The following is a 19,234-nucleotide window of genomic DNA, read 5'->3' on the forward strand; positions in this document are numbered from 1 at the left end:
AGCATGTTATTTAGGTTCAAGCCAAGCATAATTACAACATTCCTTGCGAGGCTTCTGTCTAGAAAGGTTTTTAATACGCAACAATGTATCTTCAGTGTATTGCTGAGGCCGACTTCTGCATTAGCATATTGGGTTAACTAAAGGTCTAATTAATTTACTTCATGTGCCAGGTAGAGTTGATGATTGTTCTAGAGTTCTGCAAGATAATGCTTCACACCAAGAATGCAAGGCATCCATTTTGACTTCGTGCTTGGCATCTCTCCCCTCAGCTCCAGAGGTGATCAACAACGAGCATTACACGTTCAGTCCGGACTGGTGGGGCCTGGGGTGTCTAATCTATGAGATGATCGAAGGGCAATCACCGTTCCGTGCCCGGAAAGAGCGCGTCAAGCGGGAGGAAGTGGAGAAGCGCGTACAGGAAGAGCAGGAGCAGTACTCTGAGAAGTTCTCGGAGGAAGCCAAGTCTATTTGCCAAATGGTGAGAGAGGGAAAAGCGGGCAGGGTTGGGCAGCGAGGGAGGGGGGCACATTTCACGTAATGGGACTTTGGCCTACCAGCCTATTTGAGGCTCCCACCTCCAGATTTCTCTTTGGTACAGTCCACCGTTGCCACACCCATTTCCACTGCAGATGATTTCGTCATAAGACTCGTGGTTTGGGCGGCCCCATCAGCACATGGTCTGCTGATGGACACCTGCCATGTCAGGATTTGTTCATGAAAATGCGGCTGCCACATTTGGAAAGGATATTTTGAAGTATACAGGATTTCAACTAATGATCTCGGCAAATTGTTCTGCATACTGTTCTTGGTTATTTCACTCATGACTTGTATACTTCTAATGTATTCCTGTTTTATGTAAAGTGCTTTGGTTTAAAGCGCTATATAAAATCTAATAAACACAACTACAAATATGTAGGGATTTGTGAAGGGGAGTCATTGTTTTGATGTTAGAAAGGTGTCTGTGAACTGAGCAGAAAAACGGTTCTTAATTTTGCCAAAAAATGAAGAGATTCCCTCAAAAATGGGATGTCAATCAACCACCTTCTGATTGGTAGTTGGCAACAACGTAGCACAGTACTAAAAAGCCAGTGACCTATGAGGGCCCCTGATTTTGAGGTTAAGTTGCTTCTCCGGTAGCCTGCCGCTGGGAATGCAAAGTAGTCTAGAAATCCAATTTCCCAGCCAGCACTTTAATCCTGAGGATAATGTCCCTTGATTGCCTGTCTTGAGGCACACACCCTGCCTTTCCCCTTCTGGCCTAGTCCCTGCTTTCCTACTAGGCCCGCTTCCCTCGCGCTCCGAAAACCACAGGAATGTATTTATTTATTAGTCAGTTTTGATGGGTATGCAGTGATTTTAACAAATTTAAAATAACGAATGAAATAGCGAACAAAATATCAAAAAATAAACAGATATACGGTGGGAGGGTAAGGGCTTAAAAGGCGTGGTATCAGTTAGGGGTGGGGTTAGAAATGGGGGAAATGGCGGGACAAATAAAAAATAAAAATAAATGTTGCTTTTTGTTCTCGTTATAATTTTTGGTGTCTGGTCCACCCGGTTTCTAGCTCTGGAATGGATTCTTAGCGCGGCAGCCTTCTGGTCCTGTGGAGCTCAGCTGGATCTAGAAGAGCGGGGCAGTGGGTAGTCTTCCTTTCCATCGGTGGGCAAAGATTATCTGGGGACATATTTGACTAGCAATTCTTTTTGCTATATTGTGTTCTTAACAATATTAAGACAATCTCTGTGAGCAGCACTATTTTGGCACTATCTTAATCGTTTGAATCCTCTGCCGGGTTTTCCACTCAAAACTGTGAACATGTTTGAAGATGCAACTGATTTGAAAAAATAGAAGGAGATTGGGAATTAGGCTAAGAAAAGGGATTGGTGGAGCCCAGGGAAAGTCATGCGTAACTTTGTGCGTATTCAAGAGAACTGTTGCCTTCATCTTTGTCAGAACAGCTTGGGTGCCTGCTTTAATAGGTCCGGGGGGTGTCTGAGACTAACTGCAAAATGACCTCTGCTTTTTGTTTACTTCAGTTACTGGTCAAAGACCCGAAGGAAAGACTGGGTTGCAGGCAGAAGGCTGCAGAGGAGGTGAAGCTGCACCCTTTCCTCCGGAATATCAACTTCAAGCGCCTGGATGCCGGGATCATGAAGCCCCCTTTCCAGCCTGATGTAAGTAGTCGCCATTCCTTCTGCATATTTGGTCATTCGATGTCACAAACCTGTTAAGCTTACGTGTAATATCACACAGCGGCGTTTTGGATGACGTTTTGCCAGTCCTGTGTTAAGGGCCAGAAATGGTCTTTAACAGTAGACAAAGCGGCGTCCTGATGAATCCCTCATTTCGTACATTAGAAGCACGAATTGGGGGTGGAAGCCCATGACTGAAATGTTCGAGGGAGAAAAGACCGAAAGTTCTTTTTCCAAAAACCTTCGGTCTTTTTTCCCTTGACCATTGCAGCCACGCACTCCACCCCTACTTACCTTGCAGCGGCACACTTCGCTGTGTGCTGCCGACTCACTGTGTCCCTGCAATGCCTGTTCCCTTTCACTTCCATGATGGGGGACCGGTGCTGCAGGGGTCCTTTCCATTTTTTATTTACAGTATAGTGAACAAGGGTGCAGGGGGGTCCCATGCAGCCCTGGGCACTAAAGGTGGGTGGGTGGGGGTGGTGGGAGGAATGGTCGAACTTTTCGGCCATTTGGAATTTTCGAACGGCTAAAATTAGGCCAAATCTCCCAATCGGTCTTATTTTTTGGGGCTTTTTGGATGATTTCTAGTAGCACCACTGAAAACATTCTCAGAAGTACAATGAGCTCTGCGCCTTTCATCAGAAACACAGGAAATCGCACCAGTTCTAAAGCAGCGGCACAGGCAGATTATTTTATATTTTCACTTTATTTTATGGGTGTCTCACATTCAGGCACCAGATCGCGCAAGTGCTTCAAGACGCCAGAGTCATCTGATCACAACCTGGATGTAAAAGCACGTACGGTCCATTGACCTTTAATTAGGGTTAGTAAGCAACTACTTTCATTGCACAAGGGACTGCGCTGCATAACTGCTAAGGAGACATAGTGGGTTTTCGGGGAGAAACGCAATCAAGGGTAGGGTTGGAATTATAGTAAATGCAGTTTACTGCAGAGGTGAAAGTGGTATGGGGTCTGAACGTGTGTATCCGGTAGTGCTATGGTTGTAAAAGGCAGATGGAAGGAGGGCGAGAAGCAGTGGTAGGGAAAGTGTCAACCTGTGCAGAACGAGGGGCGTGTGGAGTGTCGAAGTGCTTATATAGTTGAAACAGGTGGTGTCTGGAGGAAGGAGGGAGTGGAGTCATGCTGGTGAAGTGTTGGGTGTATGGAGGTTGAAGGTTGGCGGTGTACCCGTATTTAGTTAGTTTTTTATGGTGTCGAATGTGGGGTCTTGTGAGATATAGTCTGGTACTTTGTTCCCTAGGACCGGGGCAGAGAAAGAGAATCCTTTGCCACCAGTTTTTTCCATGGGAATGTTTGGAGGTGTGTGTTCTTATTTGATGACAGCAGGTATCTGCGTGGGATGGCAAGCTTAATGAATGATTGGAGGCATGAGGGGCTAGACGAGTGAATGGGCTTCTGAGTAATGTTTAGGATTTTGAGTTCTATTTTAGTTGTTATGAGTAAGCAGTTGAGTGTTTTCGTATTTATTTCTATCGTGCCCCTACACAAGTGTTTCAGAGAGCAACAAGGCAAGGGAGGGGAACAGGGAAGAACAAAACCGTGATCTTACTAGGCCCAGTGACGTTGAGAACGTGAAAGTGCATCCGAGAGGGGGAGGGGAAAAGTGCATGGATGGGGGAGAAGTGGAAAGTGCGAAGCAAAGGAGAAACAGATAAATAATAATAAATAATATAGGCAACAAACAGTGGTAGTGCAGCCAGCAATTTGCAAGTGCTCGGTTGAAGGCAGCAGACAGGGTAGGTCTGATAAGTGCAGTAAGAAAAAGGGGGTGCTGTATGGGTACAGATGCAAACCCCAGTGCAAGCGGTGGCCCTGAGACAGTGCGGGAGGGTGGCAGGGTGAGCAGGTACCTGGGCCCAGAGGACAGAGGGTGGCCAGGTGCACGGTGCCAAGAGAGAACAGATCAGCAGGGGAGAGGGGGAGCGAAGGCAGAAGAAAAGAGGAAGGTCTTGAGGTGCTTCCGGAACCAGAGATGGTTCTCCTCATGTTTTAGAGTGGCAGCAAGGCTGTTCCAGAGGGAGGCCCCAGCCGAAAACAAGGGTTCTACCCCCAGCTCGTTTCTTTGAAAAACGACTGACCCTGAGGGAGTTAGAGGTAGAGGATCGAAGACCTTTTGGACAATGCAGAGGATTTTGAATTTAATCATTGCATCTGGGAGCCAATGGAGAGATTTCAGAGCTGGAGAGATACGATCCCAGGGCTTGAGGCCAAGGACAAGTCTCGCAGTCCTGTTCTGGATTAGTTGCAGAGGGCGGAGAGTAGAGGCAGGTAGATTTAGAAAGAGGCTGTTACAATAGTACAACCTAGAGAGAACCAGAGCTTGGGATACCATGAGCTTCTGGGGAATGAGAGGAAAGGCAGAGTACCTGTGAGGAGGTGCAGTAGGAAGTTTGACTTTTTAGAGACCTCAGAGATGTGGGTGGAAAAGGAAATGGTGGAGTCAAAGATGACCCTGAGGTTCTTAGCCTCGCAGGTGGGGTAGGAGGGCCAAGTGAAGCCAGCCAGAGAGTGAATGGAAAGGATGGGGAAGGTGTGCCAATGCGGGGGATCTCTGTCTTGCTGGCATTCAGACAAAGATCATTGGCGGCACACCAATCTTGAATGGCAGTTAGGCAATCAGAGATGAGAGAGGGAGAGGAGGTGGCAGAGGGCAGCCTGAAAATGAGTTGAGTGTCATCAGCGTAGCACTGGAAATTTGAGCAGAAAATGGCAATGCAGTGGGCGAGAGTTGCCAGGTATTGGTTGAAAAGCCAGGGCGAGAGGTTAGACCCCTGGGGAACACCACAGGTAGAGAGGAAGATAGATGATAGGAAGGACCCAAGTTGGACCTGGGAGGGTCGATCAGAGAGGAAAGAAGTCAACCAGGCCAGAGTCTGATCAGTGATACCCAGGTTTTCACAGAGACAGTTGAGCAGGATGGTATGGTTGACCCTGTCGAAGGCAGAAGAGAGATCGAGGAGGATGAGGACAGAGGGAATGTTAGAGTCAAGGTTGGAGAGCAGATCTTCACGGATGTTCAGGAGAGCAGTTTCCATGCTTCTGGCAGCTCTGAAGCCAGACTGGTCATGGAGACAGCCAACAGAATTGGAATGAAGGTTAAGCTGAGAGATGGCCAACCTTTCCAGGAGTTTGCCCAGAAAGGGAGTCTTGGAAATTGGATGATTGTTAGCTGGACAAGAAGGATCAGCTGTGGGTTTCTTGAGAAGAGGATGCAGAAGGGAGTGCTTCAGAGGGAAGGGGAAGGATCCTGAGGCAAAGGAGTGGTTGCAAAAATCAGCAAGGGCCGGATCGAGGGTGTCCATGTGGTCCTTGATGGTTTTAGAGGAACAGGGATCAACCTGTTTTGACGAGGGTTTCGTAGATCGGACTTGTCTAGTGACCTTGTTAGGAGAGGAAAGGACGAGAAGGATGGTGGGGGGGTGGCTAAAGGAGGGTCAGCAAGCACAGATGGAGAGGGCAGAGGAGGGGTGGGGGTGGAGAGGGTGCACGGGTTGTCCTGGGTTTTTTAAATGAAGTGAGAGGCAAGGGCATTGCAAAGAGCCTGGGAGGCAACAGAGACTGCAGCAGGGTTGTCAAGCTCCTTGCAGATTTTAAAGAGTTCGGCCGAGTTGTTAGATGCCACAGAGGCACAAGCTTGAATGTGGATTCTCTTTTTGGTGAGGACAGAGAGTCGGTAGCAAAAGAGATATGGTTGTAAGGCTTTAGGTTTACCATGCATCTTGCAGTTTTATTTTGGATAAATCAGAGCAATTTTAGGTTTTCTGAGGACAGGCCCATATAGAGAGCATTGCAGTATACTAGTTTGTAGAGTATTGGAGTATTAGTTGTGATGATCGTTTAGTGACGTTCTAAGAAGGGGAGTATCTTTCTGAGGATGTGTAGGTGGTTGTTTCTTTTTATGAGGCATTTTATATGTGGTTTAAGAGATAGTTGAGTCTATTAGGATTTCCAGCTTCGTGCTTCGGAAGTAGGTGAAGGGTGGGTTCCTAGGTCAGTGGGCCATATAAAAGGAAGGCGGTGGAAGTGTTGGGTGACAAAGACTATGACCTCTGTCTTGCTGGGGTTGCGGCATAAGTTGTTTTGGGACATCTATTTGTGTATGGTGGTAAGGCATCGGGTCATGGGGTTGTTGAATTCGATGTTTGGTGAGATGGAGAAGGCACATCGTTTGTAGTCTGCATTTCCTTGAAATGTGGGTGTGGATTGTTCTATAATGTGCGTGGGGGCGAGCCTGATGTAGGCATTGAAAAGTCATGGGGATAAAGTGAATCCCTGGGGCACCCCTTGGGTAACTTCCCTAGGGATTAATAGAAAATCTGCGACTTTAGATGGGGTGGTGCAGTTATTATCGATAAAGTAAATACGTTTACTAAGCCCTTGCTTTGCTAGTAGCAAGCATCACAAGTTTGAGAGATGTGGGTAAAACCCACATCTGGAACAACACATACATTGCAAATAGATATGCTTTTGGAGAAAGGTTTGTACATGTCATCACAGGTCGAGACGCGTTGTTATGGAGTTGCCGGTATCATTTTATTTTCCATCGCACAGGTATGGGCAATTACCGGGTCATTACGGCCCAGCCGGACCTGGTAATTGCCCATTCGAGAGGATTGGGTCCTCCGACGTATTCCATATCTATGACAGTAATCACCACAGCTGTGCTGCTTCGAAAAATTTTCGGCTCCTGCGTCGATGACGTCGATGCACCGTCATCGAGGACCTCATCCGACGGCTGACGTCACCCGATGTGATAAGTAGGACACACAACGCCCGTAGCCTCAGTTCCGTTTTTTCTGCGAACGTGTTCGCTTCGTGAATCTCGGTACGCCTCGACTCTTTGAAGTTTCTGTTGTTTTCTCAGTTCTTCGAACCTGTTCGTTTTGTGAAGAAGTTTTCCTTCGTGAAGATGTCTACCTCATCTTCAACCCTGCATCCGGGCCTTAAGAAATGTGGGGACTGTGGGTCCAAGATGTCGGTGACGGACTCGCACGACGCCTGCCTCTGGTGCCTCGGGGAGGCCCATGACACGGATGACTGTCGACTGCCAGTCGCTCACGTCCAAAGCCTTGCAGGAGTGCAAGAAGAAGTTGTCGGTAGGTAAGGTGTCCAAGCCCCGGAAGTCGAGGTCTGCGGGGCTTTCGATGGATGATTCGAGAGGCGACTCTCCGCGTCATCGTCGGAAGTCCAGTGGGTCTCCTTCCAGGAGTCGGTCTCGCCACTCCTCTGCCTCTTCGAGGCATTCCCGGAAGCGCCGGCATCGGTCGTCTTCCCCGTCCTCTTCCGAGGACTCCGCCCATCGGCGGGTCGCTTATCCCACCATGCAGGCGACACTGGAGGAATGGGCTTCCTTCGGGAAGAAAATGTTAGCGATTTTCGAATCGCAGGGCACCGGTCTGTCTGCGCCTCCGAGTGGGGTCGGTCGTGATCGGTCGAGAGACACTGCTCGCACGCCTTCGGGCTCGGGTGGTCGGCACGATTCGCGGGAGAGGTCCCGCTCGGACAAGGGGAATTGTTCTCGTCATGCCCATTCTGGGTCCCGGTCCTCGACGCGCTCGAGACCGCGTGAACCTGTGCAGTCTTCAAGGAAGACTTTGACGCCTGTGGCGCAGAGGTCGTCGACTGACTCTCTCTCGAGGCTCCGCCTCCGAGGAGGTTGTCAATGCTGTCGGCGCCTTGGATGTCGAAGGACACGCTCGGAGCTCCAGCTTCGAGGTCTGTGTCGATGCCGTCGACGCTGGCGGCGCTGCGGCTGACGTCGATGCCGATTCACTCGACGCCGACTCTCTCTACGCCGGCGCCGATTCGTTCGGCACCCTCAACGCCTTTCGAGGCGGTGGTGTCGGAGGAGCCCCGTGGCAGATACCCCTAGAAAGGCTCTGGCTAAGGTCAAGCATGGCTTTGGTCCCCAGGTGCCTTCCTATCACCGCCTGGAGTACATTTCAGAGGTTGATGAGGGCTCTGATGAGGGCATGGTTCCGGATACGGTGCCAGATGAGATTCTCTCGGCCCATAGCCAATTTGAGGACCTAAGGCAGTCACTGCATGATGCCAGTGGACTGGACACCTCTCCGGAGTTGGAGATTTGTAGGCCTGAGCCTGGCACTCATGCAGATTCTTCGTACCGGCGCCTTATGTCTAGGGTCACTGAGTACTTGGGATGGTCTGCTTCCCCAGGGAAGTTTGTTCAGGATGATCTTATGGACATCCTCGATCTTGGTCCCCCAACTAACCCGGTACTGTCGTTTCATATGGCTCTACAGAGAAGGGTGGCAGCGGCTTGGAATGCTCCGGAGAGTCTCCCAGCAGTGTGCAAGTCTTTGTCGTGAAAATACCGTCCAGCCAGTAGCGACCCCTGCTACTTGACGAGGCACCCCACTCCGGAGAGTTTGGTGGTGCAGGCGGCTACGGCCCCGGCAAAGTAGGCGTCGTATCCTACCATCCCTCCGGATAGGGATGACAAACGTTTGGATGGCTGGGAGAAGAAAGTGTTTGTTTAAGGAGGTATGGCGCTTGGGCGGACAACTCCGTATGTGCATTGTCTCGTTTCACGCACACTCTGTGGAACTGTATTGCATTAGCGGCTGAACATATTCCCGAAGGGGACGAACGGGATGGTTTCCTTGCTATGGTCCAGGATGGCAACGATGCCATATGTGAATCCGTTCAGTCGGGTTTGGACATGGCAGATTGCGTCAGCTGGTCCATGGCGGCGAGCACCATAATACGCAGGTTTGCGTGGTTGTGGAAGTCGGGGTTCCCTCCTGATGTGCAGTCCTGGCTCCTCAACATGCCCTTTGACGGTGAACATCTTTTTGGCAGCAAGGCAGACGAGAGCCTTGAGAGGTTGCAGACCTCCAAAGCTGCTGCAAAGTTGTTGGGCGCTGCAGTTCGACAACCTCTGTCTTTTCATCCTAGGGGACAGCAATGGAGGGCTGGTTCCTTTCGTTATTACTCATCCTTTGGTAAAGAGAGAGGAGCTGTCAGTCAAAGAGGCCACCATAGGAGTGCCAGAGGTGGAAAACAGGGTACTCGAGGTGCCAAGGCTGCTCGGGCAGTTGCCTCTTTGCCCTCAGGCAACGCCGCAGCCGCTACCACTCAGTCATGAGGCCATGTCCCATGGTTCACCGGTTGGGGGAAGGCTGGCTCAGCATCTTGTAGAGTGGCGTGCCATTACTTCAGGTGTGTGGGTTCTGGAGATCATAACCCATGGCTACTGTCTTCCCTTTCGGCAGAGGCCTCGCGACAATCCACCAGGGAACCTCTATTTGAAGAGTCCGGATCCGCTCCTTGCGCAGGAAATGCAAGCCCTGCTGGAGAAAGGCGCCATAGAACTGGTGTCTTTAGCGGAGAGGAACAAGGGATGGTATTCCCCTTATTTTTTGATTGCGAAGAAAGACTGGGGATTGAGACCCATCATGGACTTGCGCGGTTTGAACAAACTCCTCAGGAAGGACAAGTTCAAGATGGTTACTCTCTCTCAAGTCCTCCAGGCCCCAGTACTTCCGACTGGTTGGTGTCTTTCGACCTCAAGGACGCTTACTTCCATGTGCCGATCCATGCCAAGCACAAGAAGTACCTGAGGTTCGCGGTTGGAGACTCGCACTTTCAGTTTCGGGTCCTGCCGTTCGGATTGACCTCCGCCCCGAGGGTTTTCACCAAGCTCATGGTGGTGGTGGCAGCACATCTCAGGAAAGGGGGGATTAACGTCTACCCCTACCTGGACGATTGGTTGATCAGGGGGAGCTCTCCCGAACAAGTCCTGGATCATCTGTCCGTCACCTGCCACTCCCTTCACAAGCTGGGCTTCTCCCTCAATTTAAAGAAGTCCCATTTGACGCCAACACAGCGGCTCCAGTACATCGGAGCAGTGCTCGACACATCCCTGGGGCAGTGTTTTCCTCCCCAGGTGAGGGCTCTTCACATTCAGCAGATGGTGCACAAGTTTCAACATGCCCAGACGCTCCCGGCCTTCGAGTTCTTGAGGTTGCTTGGCTTCATGGCATCCTGCATTCTTCTGGTGCCAGAGGATTGTCTGCGGATGAGATCTTTGCAGTGGGCACTCAAGATGCAGTGGTCGCAATCCTCAGGCAGGATGTCGGACCCTGTTCAGGTGCTGCCCTCGGTCGCCCAGGACCTTCTGTGGTGGGCCGTCGAAGGCAATCTGATGAAGGGGGCTCCGTTTTGGCTTCCCTGGCCGGAGGTGACGATCGTGACGGACGCATCCCTCACGGGATGGGGAGCTCATGCCAACAAGTTGACAGTCAGCGGTCGTTGGTCTCCGTCGGAGTCCAGACTCCATATCAATCTGTTGGAGCTGAGGGCTGTCAGGCTAGCCCTGAAGGCTTTTCTGCTGACTGTGCGAGGAAAGAGTGTCCTGATCATGGCAGACAACACGGTTGCCATGCACTACCTCAAGAAAAAGGGTGGGGGGGCAGGGTCACTTCCTCTGTGCAGGGAGGCGATGCAGCTCGAGTTCTGGGCCATCCAGCAGGACATTTCGATATCGGCAGTTCATCTGGCCGGAGACGACAACGAGACGACGGACGCTCTGAGCAGGCAGAGCACGATCTCTCAAGAGTGGGAGCTGGCTCAGGAGATTCTCGTCGAGATCTTCGCCCTTTGGGGGACCCCTCAAGTGGATCTCTTCGCCTCCAGTGTCAACCGGAAGTGTGAAAGGTTCTGCTTGCGGAAATTTCCGCCAAGAGAAGCCTTAGGGGACGCCTTCGTGGTGGAGTGGTCCTTCCCACTGCTGTACGCGTTTCCTCCAGTCCCCGTCATCCCGCAAGTGCTGTGGAGGTTACGCAGGTTCGGTTCCCGGATGATCCTCATTGCTCCAGCGTGGGCCCGGAGGACGTGGTACCCGGACCTTCTCGACTTGTCCATCTGCCCTCCACGTCTTCTTCCCTACCGAAACGATCTGTTCTCACGGGAGGGGGTCAGGTTCTCCATCCAGAGGTCAGATCCCTCAACCTTCACGCTTGGCTTCTGAAAGGTTGAGGTATAAGGATTGGGACCTCCCTGAAGACGTAATGGAGGTGTTGCTCTCGGCCAGACGGCCAGCAACAAAGTCTCTGTACCGTTGCCATTGGCGTAAATTCTGCAACTGGTGCAGAGTTAAGAATGTGGATCCTTTTGCATGTGACATTCCCATGGTTCTGTCTTTTTTGCTTTCTTTGACCCACAGGGGCTTGCAAGTGGGTACCATTAAAGGTTACCTGGCGGCGCTGTCCATATTTAAGTGCTCGTCTGAAGAGTGTTCCTATTTTAAAATCCCTTTAATTACTCAGTTTTTGAAAGGGCTCACTAATGTGTTCCCTCCGTCACCTTTCCAGATGCCCCGTTGGGATTTGAACCTTGTTCTCAAGTTTCTGATGGGTGCTCCCTTTGAGCCTTTGCACTCTTGTCCTTTGAGACTGTAAACTCTTAAAACTGTATTTTTAGTTGCGGTCCCTTCCGCTCGCAGAATGAGTGAGTTACAGGCACTTTCATTTTATTCACCCTTCACTGTGTTTCATAAGGACAGGGTTGTCCTTAGAGTTCGTCCTTCCTTTCTTCCGAAAGTGGTGTGGGAATTTCATTTGGGCCAGAAGGTTGTTCTTCCGGCATTTTATCCTCCTCCACATCCTGGTAAGGAAGAGGAGAGGCTCAATAGGCTTGATCCTAGGAGAGCGGTAAGCTTTTATATTTCACGCATGTCCCGGGCCAGAGTGGACGATCAACTCTTCATTGGTTACGCTGGAAAGCGTTTGGGACAAGCTGTGACGAAACAGACTTTGTCTTGTTGGATTATTTTGGCTATATCCGAGTGTTACCGCTTGGCGGGTAAGGACCCACCGGCTGGCTTGCGGGCCCATTCTACCAGGGGTATGGCTGCATCTACTGCTCTACAGAGGGGTGTTCCTATTCGTAACATCTGTGATGCAGCCACCTGGGCTTCAGTACATACTTTTGTACGTCACTACTCCCTCGGTTCTATCCGAGGACAGGATCCGGCCTTTGGCAAGGCAGTCCTTTACTCCGCAATTTGATTGGGCATTCTAAATTTTGTTTCTAAATTCTTTTCCCACCTCCTTGCTTTAGTACTGCTTTGGGAGTCTGTCATAGATATGGAATACGTCGGAGGACCCAATCCCCTGGAAGAACAAGTTACTCTCTTACCTGGTAACGTTCTTTCGATGGTATGGTCCGACGACGTTTTCCATATCGCTCCCTCCCTACCTTCCCCGCTACAGAATTTCTTATGCGATTGCAGCTTATGTTTCCGCAAGGCTTTGTGTGTCTGACTGGCAGAAGACTGGTGTTACACGTTCTGGGGAAAAAACTACAACTGAGGCTACGGGCGTCGTGCGTCCTACTTATCACATCGGGTGACGTCGGCCGTCGGAGGAAGTCCTCGAGGACGGCGCATCGACGTCATCGACGCAGGACGCAGACGCCGAAGATTTTCCGAAGCAGCACAGCTGTGGTGATTACTGTCATAGATATGGAATATGTCGTCGGACCATCCCATCGAAAGAACGTTACCAGGTAAGAGAGTAACTTGTTCTTCCCAGGTGCCAGAAAAAAATGCTCCTCATTCCCATTGAGCCCCATAGGGCCCCATAGGGCTCAATGGGAATGGGGAGGCCAGATGTGCCGGTCCGGTAATTATAGCAACCGAAGCCTAGATATTACTGCAAGCTTACTGGTACCTTTGTTACTGGAACAGCAAACTTATGAGGCCCGTAGACTTTGCAATAAATAAGTCAGTGTAGCAGTCAGATTACATATCACCCATGTCTTAATACCTCCTAGGCATAAGGCCATCTGCAGCACTTCTCTGTTGTTATTATTGGGTATTTAGAATGCGCCTATACAAAATGTGTTTCAAGGCACAAATTATGTACTGATATTGTGATTTATACCGCGCACTGATGCATTTCTCTTCAATATGCAGTTCCCCAAGAGGCAATGAGATCCTTCCATGTACATGTCCAGGCACTCTGCAGCTTTAGCTTTAAAGATGAATCGGCGTAACCAAACATTACAGAAACATAACAAGATCACAATGAGCGGCCATGAATAGTCCAGGGTGGATTTTACCGAATGACGTCTTGGTATTAAATACTCAATGTAGGAACATGGAATAGTATTCAGGAAACCCACCAGACACTCTGATGCCACTTCAAGGATGCCGGCAGGCGAATGCAGGCTTTTGGGAATTCAATAAGAGCCTCAGAAGCACTCCGCATAGGCGAAAAGCGCCGCAAATAAGTGGACATGGGTTTTGACAGGTTCGTATAGCCTTTCACTTCCGTCAGGCCATCCGAGACAGCCGCTAAGTTACTTTTATGTAGGGAATTAGGCCCACAGGGTTGCCACAGAGGCCAACGAAGTACCCGAATCCTTCATGTTTTCGTAACTCAGGTTCTGAGAGGTCATAAAAGTGAGGTCCCAGTGAGCTCATGTATGTCTATGATTGAGGAAGCAGCGTGGCACAAGCTTTCCCCTTCTTTCCCACAAGTAGATGGGTCCTTTCCTCTACACAGTCGTGCTCTTTCTTCACTTTCACAGTGGGCTCAGCTTGTGTGGCTGCATTCCTCGATCACTTTGACTTAAGGACTCTCTCCCATACCTCAGGGGAATTTAGGGACTCCGACCAAAGACTACGGCGCTTGGAAGATAGCCTCTCGGGCACCCTTTGATTACATGCCCTGTAAAAATAATGCACGCTTCATCACGGCTTTAAGTGGTCCGGGGCAAAGCCCCGGCAGGCTCTGACAATTGTGTGTTTGAGACGATGCTCCCTAATGTACCCTGCTAACCCCAGCCAACTAGAAGCCAACGCTTTTTTTCTAAACCCAGAAGCTCTGCCTGCTTTTTCATTGCAGCTCTGACCCCATGTAAGACGCCCCTTTTATTAGAAATGCAGGGATCATCCCCCTTGTGACCCAGGTGCACAGCCATATAATGTGCTAATAGCATCAAGCACAGGCATATCATGTGCTCATAGCATCAGAGGGATGCCGTCAGACCCCGGATCCCAATGACAGCAACAGGGACGGAGGGGGGGCCACGTCTCCATGCCAGAGAAGGAGAAGGAGGACTCTGCACACCAAAGGCAGCCCTGTGCTAACTGAGTATGGCATGGACCCAGCACCAACAATGGCCACACTGTTGCCGATGTGGGACGTCCACCCTCATGCTTCTTGGGTTCACAGCCATGAGCCCCGGGGCATGCTGCGCTCCGTGCACCGTACATAACACCAGTACTATCAAGCATGGGATGGGATGCTGCCTGCAAGGGGCTTGATAAAGTGAAGACCCTCCAGCATTGGGGAGGAGGTGCTATGAGCTGTCAGGTGATCCGAGAGATCGTCTCCCACCACGCACGGGGGATACCAGTCCAGTCCCGCACTGCCAGCCGGCAGTCGAAAGGCATGGCACAACAAGGATGAATGTAATCACCCCGGAGCAGTGCCATCAGGAACAGTACACCCTGACATGGAGGACACATTGCCTGCCCTAAATGTGACCTTAACACCACACCACCAATGTCTCTTACGGTACTGCCCAAGAACTAGAGAGCTGGTGGGCCAGGCTGCCTGCCGATAGTGTCACGCAGAATACTAGGCCATCCTAGGACCAGGCCAACGTGGGCTTGGGGGTGATACCCGCCGGCCCCCTGAGCCGAACCAACGACTTGCGTCCGACCAACCAAACCATGCAGTCCTGGCCCCAACTCCAAGTACCAGGGCGACGGGCAAGCAGTGGGTTGCAGCTCATTGCGAGTGCTTGTGCGCCCTCCTGTGCCCCTCAAGGAAAGAGCCACTCCTGACTGGAGGAACACTGCCGAAAAAGGGGGTGAGTGATGTCACGTCACCCCGTGCCCTGTAAGCAGTACGTGGAGCAGCCTGGGCGCCGAGCAAGCTACATCTCCCTGCCCTGCCCTCAACATCAAGGGACTATGCCTGTGTTCCCTGGCACCTGTCAGGTGCGGCTTTGCCGGGTTTGAACCATACCATCAATGGACCTCGACCTGAGGAAGTGACTCTTGAACGGACGCTGACGGAGGGTCAACTGGTCTCCTGCAGTCCCGCCATTGCTTTAAGAGGACTCAGTAAACATGCGTTTTGATGCTGTGAACCTGCATAGTAAAAGTGCTTAAAAGTGGTCTTGGTAAAGGACAGTAATGTGAAGCTGTGCTCCCGCAATTGGGAGAGGTGCTCTATATGGTACCAGTAGCTATCCGTGAGCGTTATGCAATGGTGGCAATTCCGTATCCCAGGTTAATAAAGGAATTGTAATTTGCGGTCCAACTGCCAACCATCCACTGGAGGCTTGCCCCCTGTGACCGTCACCTGAGGGCGATGGGTCTGTACATGATATGTATATAACAATGTGAGACCATATGTGTGTTAGGAGCACATCTTGTTTGAAGTTGGTCCCACGACTCTGAAGTAATGTCGTTCTATAACGGGAAGGGGGAAATCACTTATGTTGTAGTCACACTTGTTTGTTCCTTATGAAAAAAGAGGGATGTTACAGAGAAGCCCACCCATGTGTGTTGCCCGTTTAAGGGGACGTGTCCCTCCCATGTACTTTTCCCTTTTAAGATGGGCCATGAATGAGTCATGGCCCAAGCTAATAAAAGGGAGCCCTGCAGGCACGTGGAACAGAACGGCTGCAGACTCTGAAACGGGATGACTTGAGTCCGTCTCTCATTGAGGCCTGTAGGCCTACCCTGTACAAGCACGGCCTGCAGGCCAGGTTGCCATGGGGCCCCCATGTAGAGAAGGCATCCTGCGTCCGCGTGTGCTGGTGGGCCTTGACCTGCCACCCCTAGAGGAACAGGGCCTCATAGGTGCGCATGTTCCATAGCATCTCAGGGGGACACTGGTGCGAAGTCCATGACCAGCTCCCACCCGTCAATCCTCAGAGGCACTGGGCCTCCGTGATACTGGTGTCCCATAGTATCACAGGAGGGGCTGGTGCGTGTTGCATCCGCCCTGCGTCCCGCTACGCGGTGACGCAGGGCGTTCCAATAAAAGCCCCACCCCCGAGCATGGGAGGCAGTTCCGGGGCAGACCTACATCCTGCGTGTGTACTTCTTTCGGCTCCTGTGGGAGCTGCGACGTCGAGGCCGCGCAGCCTAGCTTCTGGTCTGTCCGGTCTCCAAGCGCCCAGAGCTGCGGGGACACGGACATAACAATGGCGACGAGGAGAACCACACAGAGCTCACACGCTCAACGCTGCTAATGGCTCACGGCCATCGCGATTACATTTTTGGACACCCGGTGGGGGAGGCCGCAATATGAGCCCCCCCCCCCCACAAAAAAAGAATTCCAGTTTGCCATCGTGGAGAAAAAAAAATTCCCAGCAACTTCATCCTGCCCCAAACAGACATAAGGGCAGTCCAGCAACAAGGGGTAGCACCAAGACTCTTCCTCCACCATCCATGGGTCTGAAACCACAGGCAACTTCAGAGGAGGCCCACTGCTGACAGTTATCAGGAGTAAAGGATCGCCCAGGGTCTGGCACTGCGGTGAGGTTAATGTACCACAGCAATGGCAAACGGCACAACCACCCCCAGACCCGGCACGCCGGCCAGAATGGTGGCAAACCTGTCGCGCCATCACCACAGTCTCGTCTGCAAGGAAACCACTCGGGTATGATCCAGCCATTTGACCCGTTCACCGACCCGTCATCAGTCGGCCCCAGGTGGCAGCTTTGGATCTAGAAATTTGAAATGGCGATGGAATGCAAGGACATCATGACTGCCAGGAAGATTAGGTCGCACCTGCTGTTAAACGTGGGGGACGAGGTACTACGCATATTTAACTCTCTATCCGTTGATGATGGCCAGGATGCATAACAAAATGCGAAAGATGCCCTGACGGCACATTTCCTCCCGCAGTTGAATCCGGACTATGAGACGTTCATATTCTGCGCCACCATTCAGGCAGAAGAAGAAACTCTGGATGCTTACAACACACGGCTGAGGAAGCCAGCCATTTCGTATGAATTCACAAACGTTGAAAAAAAGATCCGGAGGCAACTCATCAATGGCATTCACTCGGAAAAGCTGAGACGCATGGTGCTTAGTGAGAAAGGCATCTCCCTCACACGAATTCTCGAACTGGGCCGACAAAGAGAACTGGTACATACCAGGGCTGCCAACATGGGGGCGACGCTACAAAAATTACAGCCTGCCCTCACCACAGCCATGGTGTCCCATGTCACCAACAGAGAGTATCCGAGGGATGAGGCTGGCGGCAGCTACGCACAAAACAGGTGGCAGCCACGTGTCCTGGGTCCCAATGAGTGCGGATGGTGCAGCGGTCCGCGACACGGACGGCAAAACTGCCCCGCGCAAGGTACAACGTGCGCGGCCTGCGGCAGAAAGGACCACTATGCAAAGGTATGCCGATCAGTGGGCACCCCGGTGCAGCCCCCGCAGAACCCTCAAGAAAAGAGCGGGCCCAAAAAGAAGCAGGCCAGTGCAAGGCGAGTCAAGACCACCAACACATCAACCGAGGAAGAAGGGGATGACGTCTCAGGCACACCACACGAACCTGGAAAGGAACACTGGAGAAAAGGGAGGAAGGTCTACCTGGTGTCTGCGTTGGATCAAGGGCAGGCGACACAGAGAAAGAATCTCCGTAGGCGCAAATGTCTGGTCACCCTCCAGAATCAGCAAGTATGGATGACCATCGACACGGGTGCCTCCGTGAATGTCATGCCTCTAAGCATGTTTCAGACGTTACGACCACAACCGGACCTGAGGGACACGGACACACTGTTGTTTGCGTACGGCAGCAGGAAGCCCCTACCGGTCGTTGGCAGATTCCGCACCACTGTAGTCCACGGCGAAAACAAGCTGTGGTGAAAGATCTACGTCGTGAAGGCGGGGATTGAATGCCTTTTGAGTGGGGATGCAGCGGAGGATCTGGGTTTGGTCAAGTTCATCTGCCAAATCGATTAAGTGCAAGAAGTCGAGAACATTTTAAAGCACTACCCCAAACTACAAAAGGTAATAGGGTGTCTGAAAGGGAAGACCATCAGACTGCACATTGATGAATCGGTACAGCCGAAAGCAGTGAGGCACAGGAGGACACCATTCCACATGCGAGAACAAGTGGAGAAAGAACTCAAAGCATTGGAAGAAGCCGGCATAATAGAGGTGGTGACTGGGCCTACACCATGGGTTTCCCCAATGGTGGTAACAAGAAAGACCAAACAGCCCGGAAAAGTCCGGATTTGCATAGATATGCGTCTCCCGAACACCGCCATCAAGCGGGAGCGCCACATCACGCCCACGCTTGACGAAATCGTGGCCGACCTCACAGGGTCGCGAGTGTTCTCCAAAGTTGATCTGAAGGCGGGGTACCACCAGTTACAACTTCACAGAGACTCTCGCTACATCACAACCTTCTCAACACATCTGGGGCTGCCAAGGTACAAACACCTGAGTTTTGGGATATCGTCAGCGACTGAAGTTTTCCAACAAACCATCCAAGAAGTCATTCGGGGCATACCCGGTGTCCTCAATGTGAGCGATGACATCCTGATTCACGCTCCTGACAGGGAAGATCATCTCAAGAGGCTCCAGACCCTACTGGGCAGGCTAGAAGATGCTGGATTAACCATACATAAGGAAAAGTGCGAGTTTCTCAAGTCTGAAATCACATTCTTTGGGTACAAATTCAGCAGTACAGGCATCTCCCCTGACCCCCAGAAGGTTGCAGACATTCAAGCGGCAAGCCCGCCAATGACACCCACTGAAGTGCGCAGCTTCCTGGGCATAGCCACCTACTGCGGGAGGTTCATCCGAAATCTGGCAACTCTCTCAGAGCCCCTACGTGAACTGACAAAACTAAACGCCAAATGAGAATGGGGGCAGGAGTGCCAGGAGGCTTTCGAAAGCATTAAGGAGTCCCTGTCCGTCGACACGAAAATGGCATACTACGACACCAAACTCCCGACGGAACTGTTTGTGGATGCGAGCCCGGTAGGGCTAGGGGCCATCCTTATG

The 19,234-nt window shown here is 51.4% G+C and overlaps 1 protein-coding gene across 1 annotated transcript in view; it reads left to right on the forward strand.

Annotated features, from left to right (window-relative positions):
• Nucleotides 1-19,234, forward strand: part of LOC138491423 (G protein-coupled receptor kinase 5-like) — a 901,946-nt gene that overhangs the window by 827,196 nt on the left and 55,516 nt on the right. The window contains exons 12-13 of the mRNA XM_069617943.1: nt 270-478; nt 2,038-2,175. Coding sequence (XP_069474044.1) covers nt 270-478; nt 2,038-2,175 — 347 coding nt within the window. The remainder of the gene's footprint in view (nt 1-269; nt 479-2,037; nt 2,176-19,234) is intronic.

This window comes from Ambystoma mexicanum, chromosome 10 (assembly GCF_040938575.1).
Source record: "Ambystoma mexicanum isolate Mex_15411 chromosome 10, UKY_AmexF1_1, whole genome shotgun sequence".
NCBI classification, from domain to species: domain Eukaryota; kingdom Metazoa; phylum Chordata; class Amphibia; order Caudata; family Ambystomatidae; genus Ambystoma; species Ambystoma mexicanum.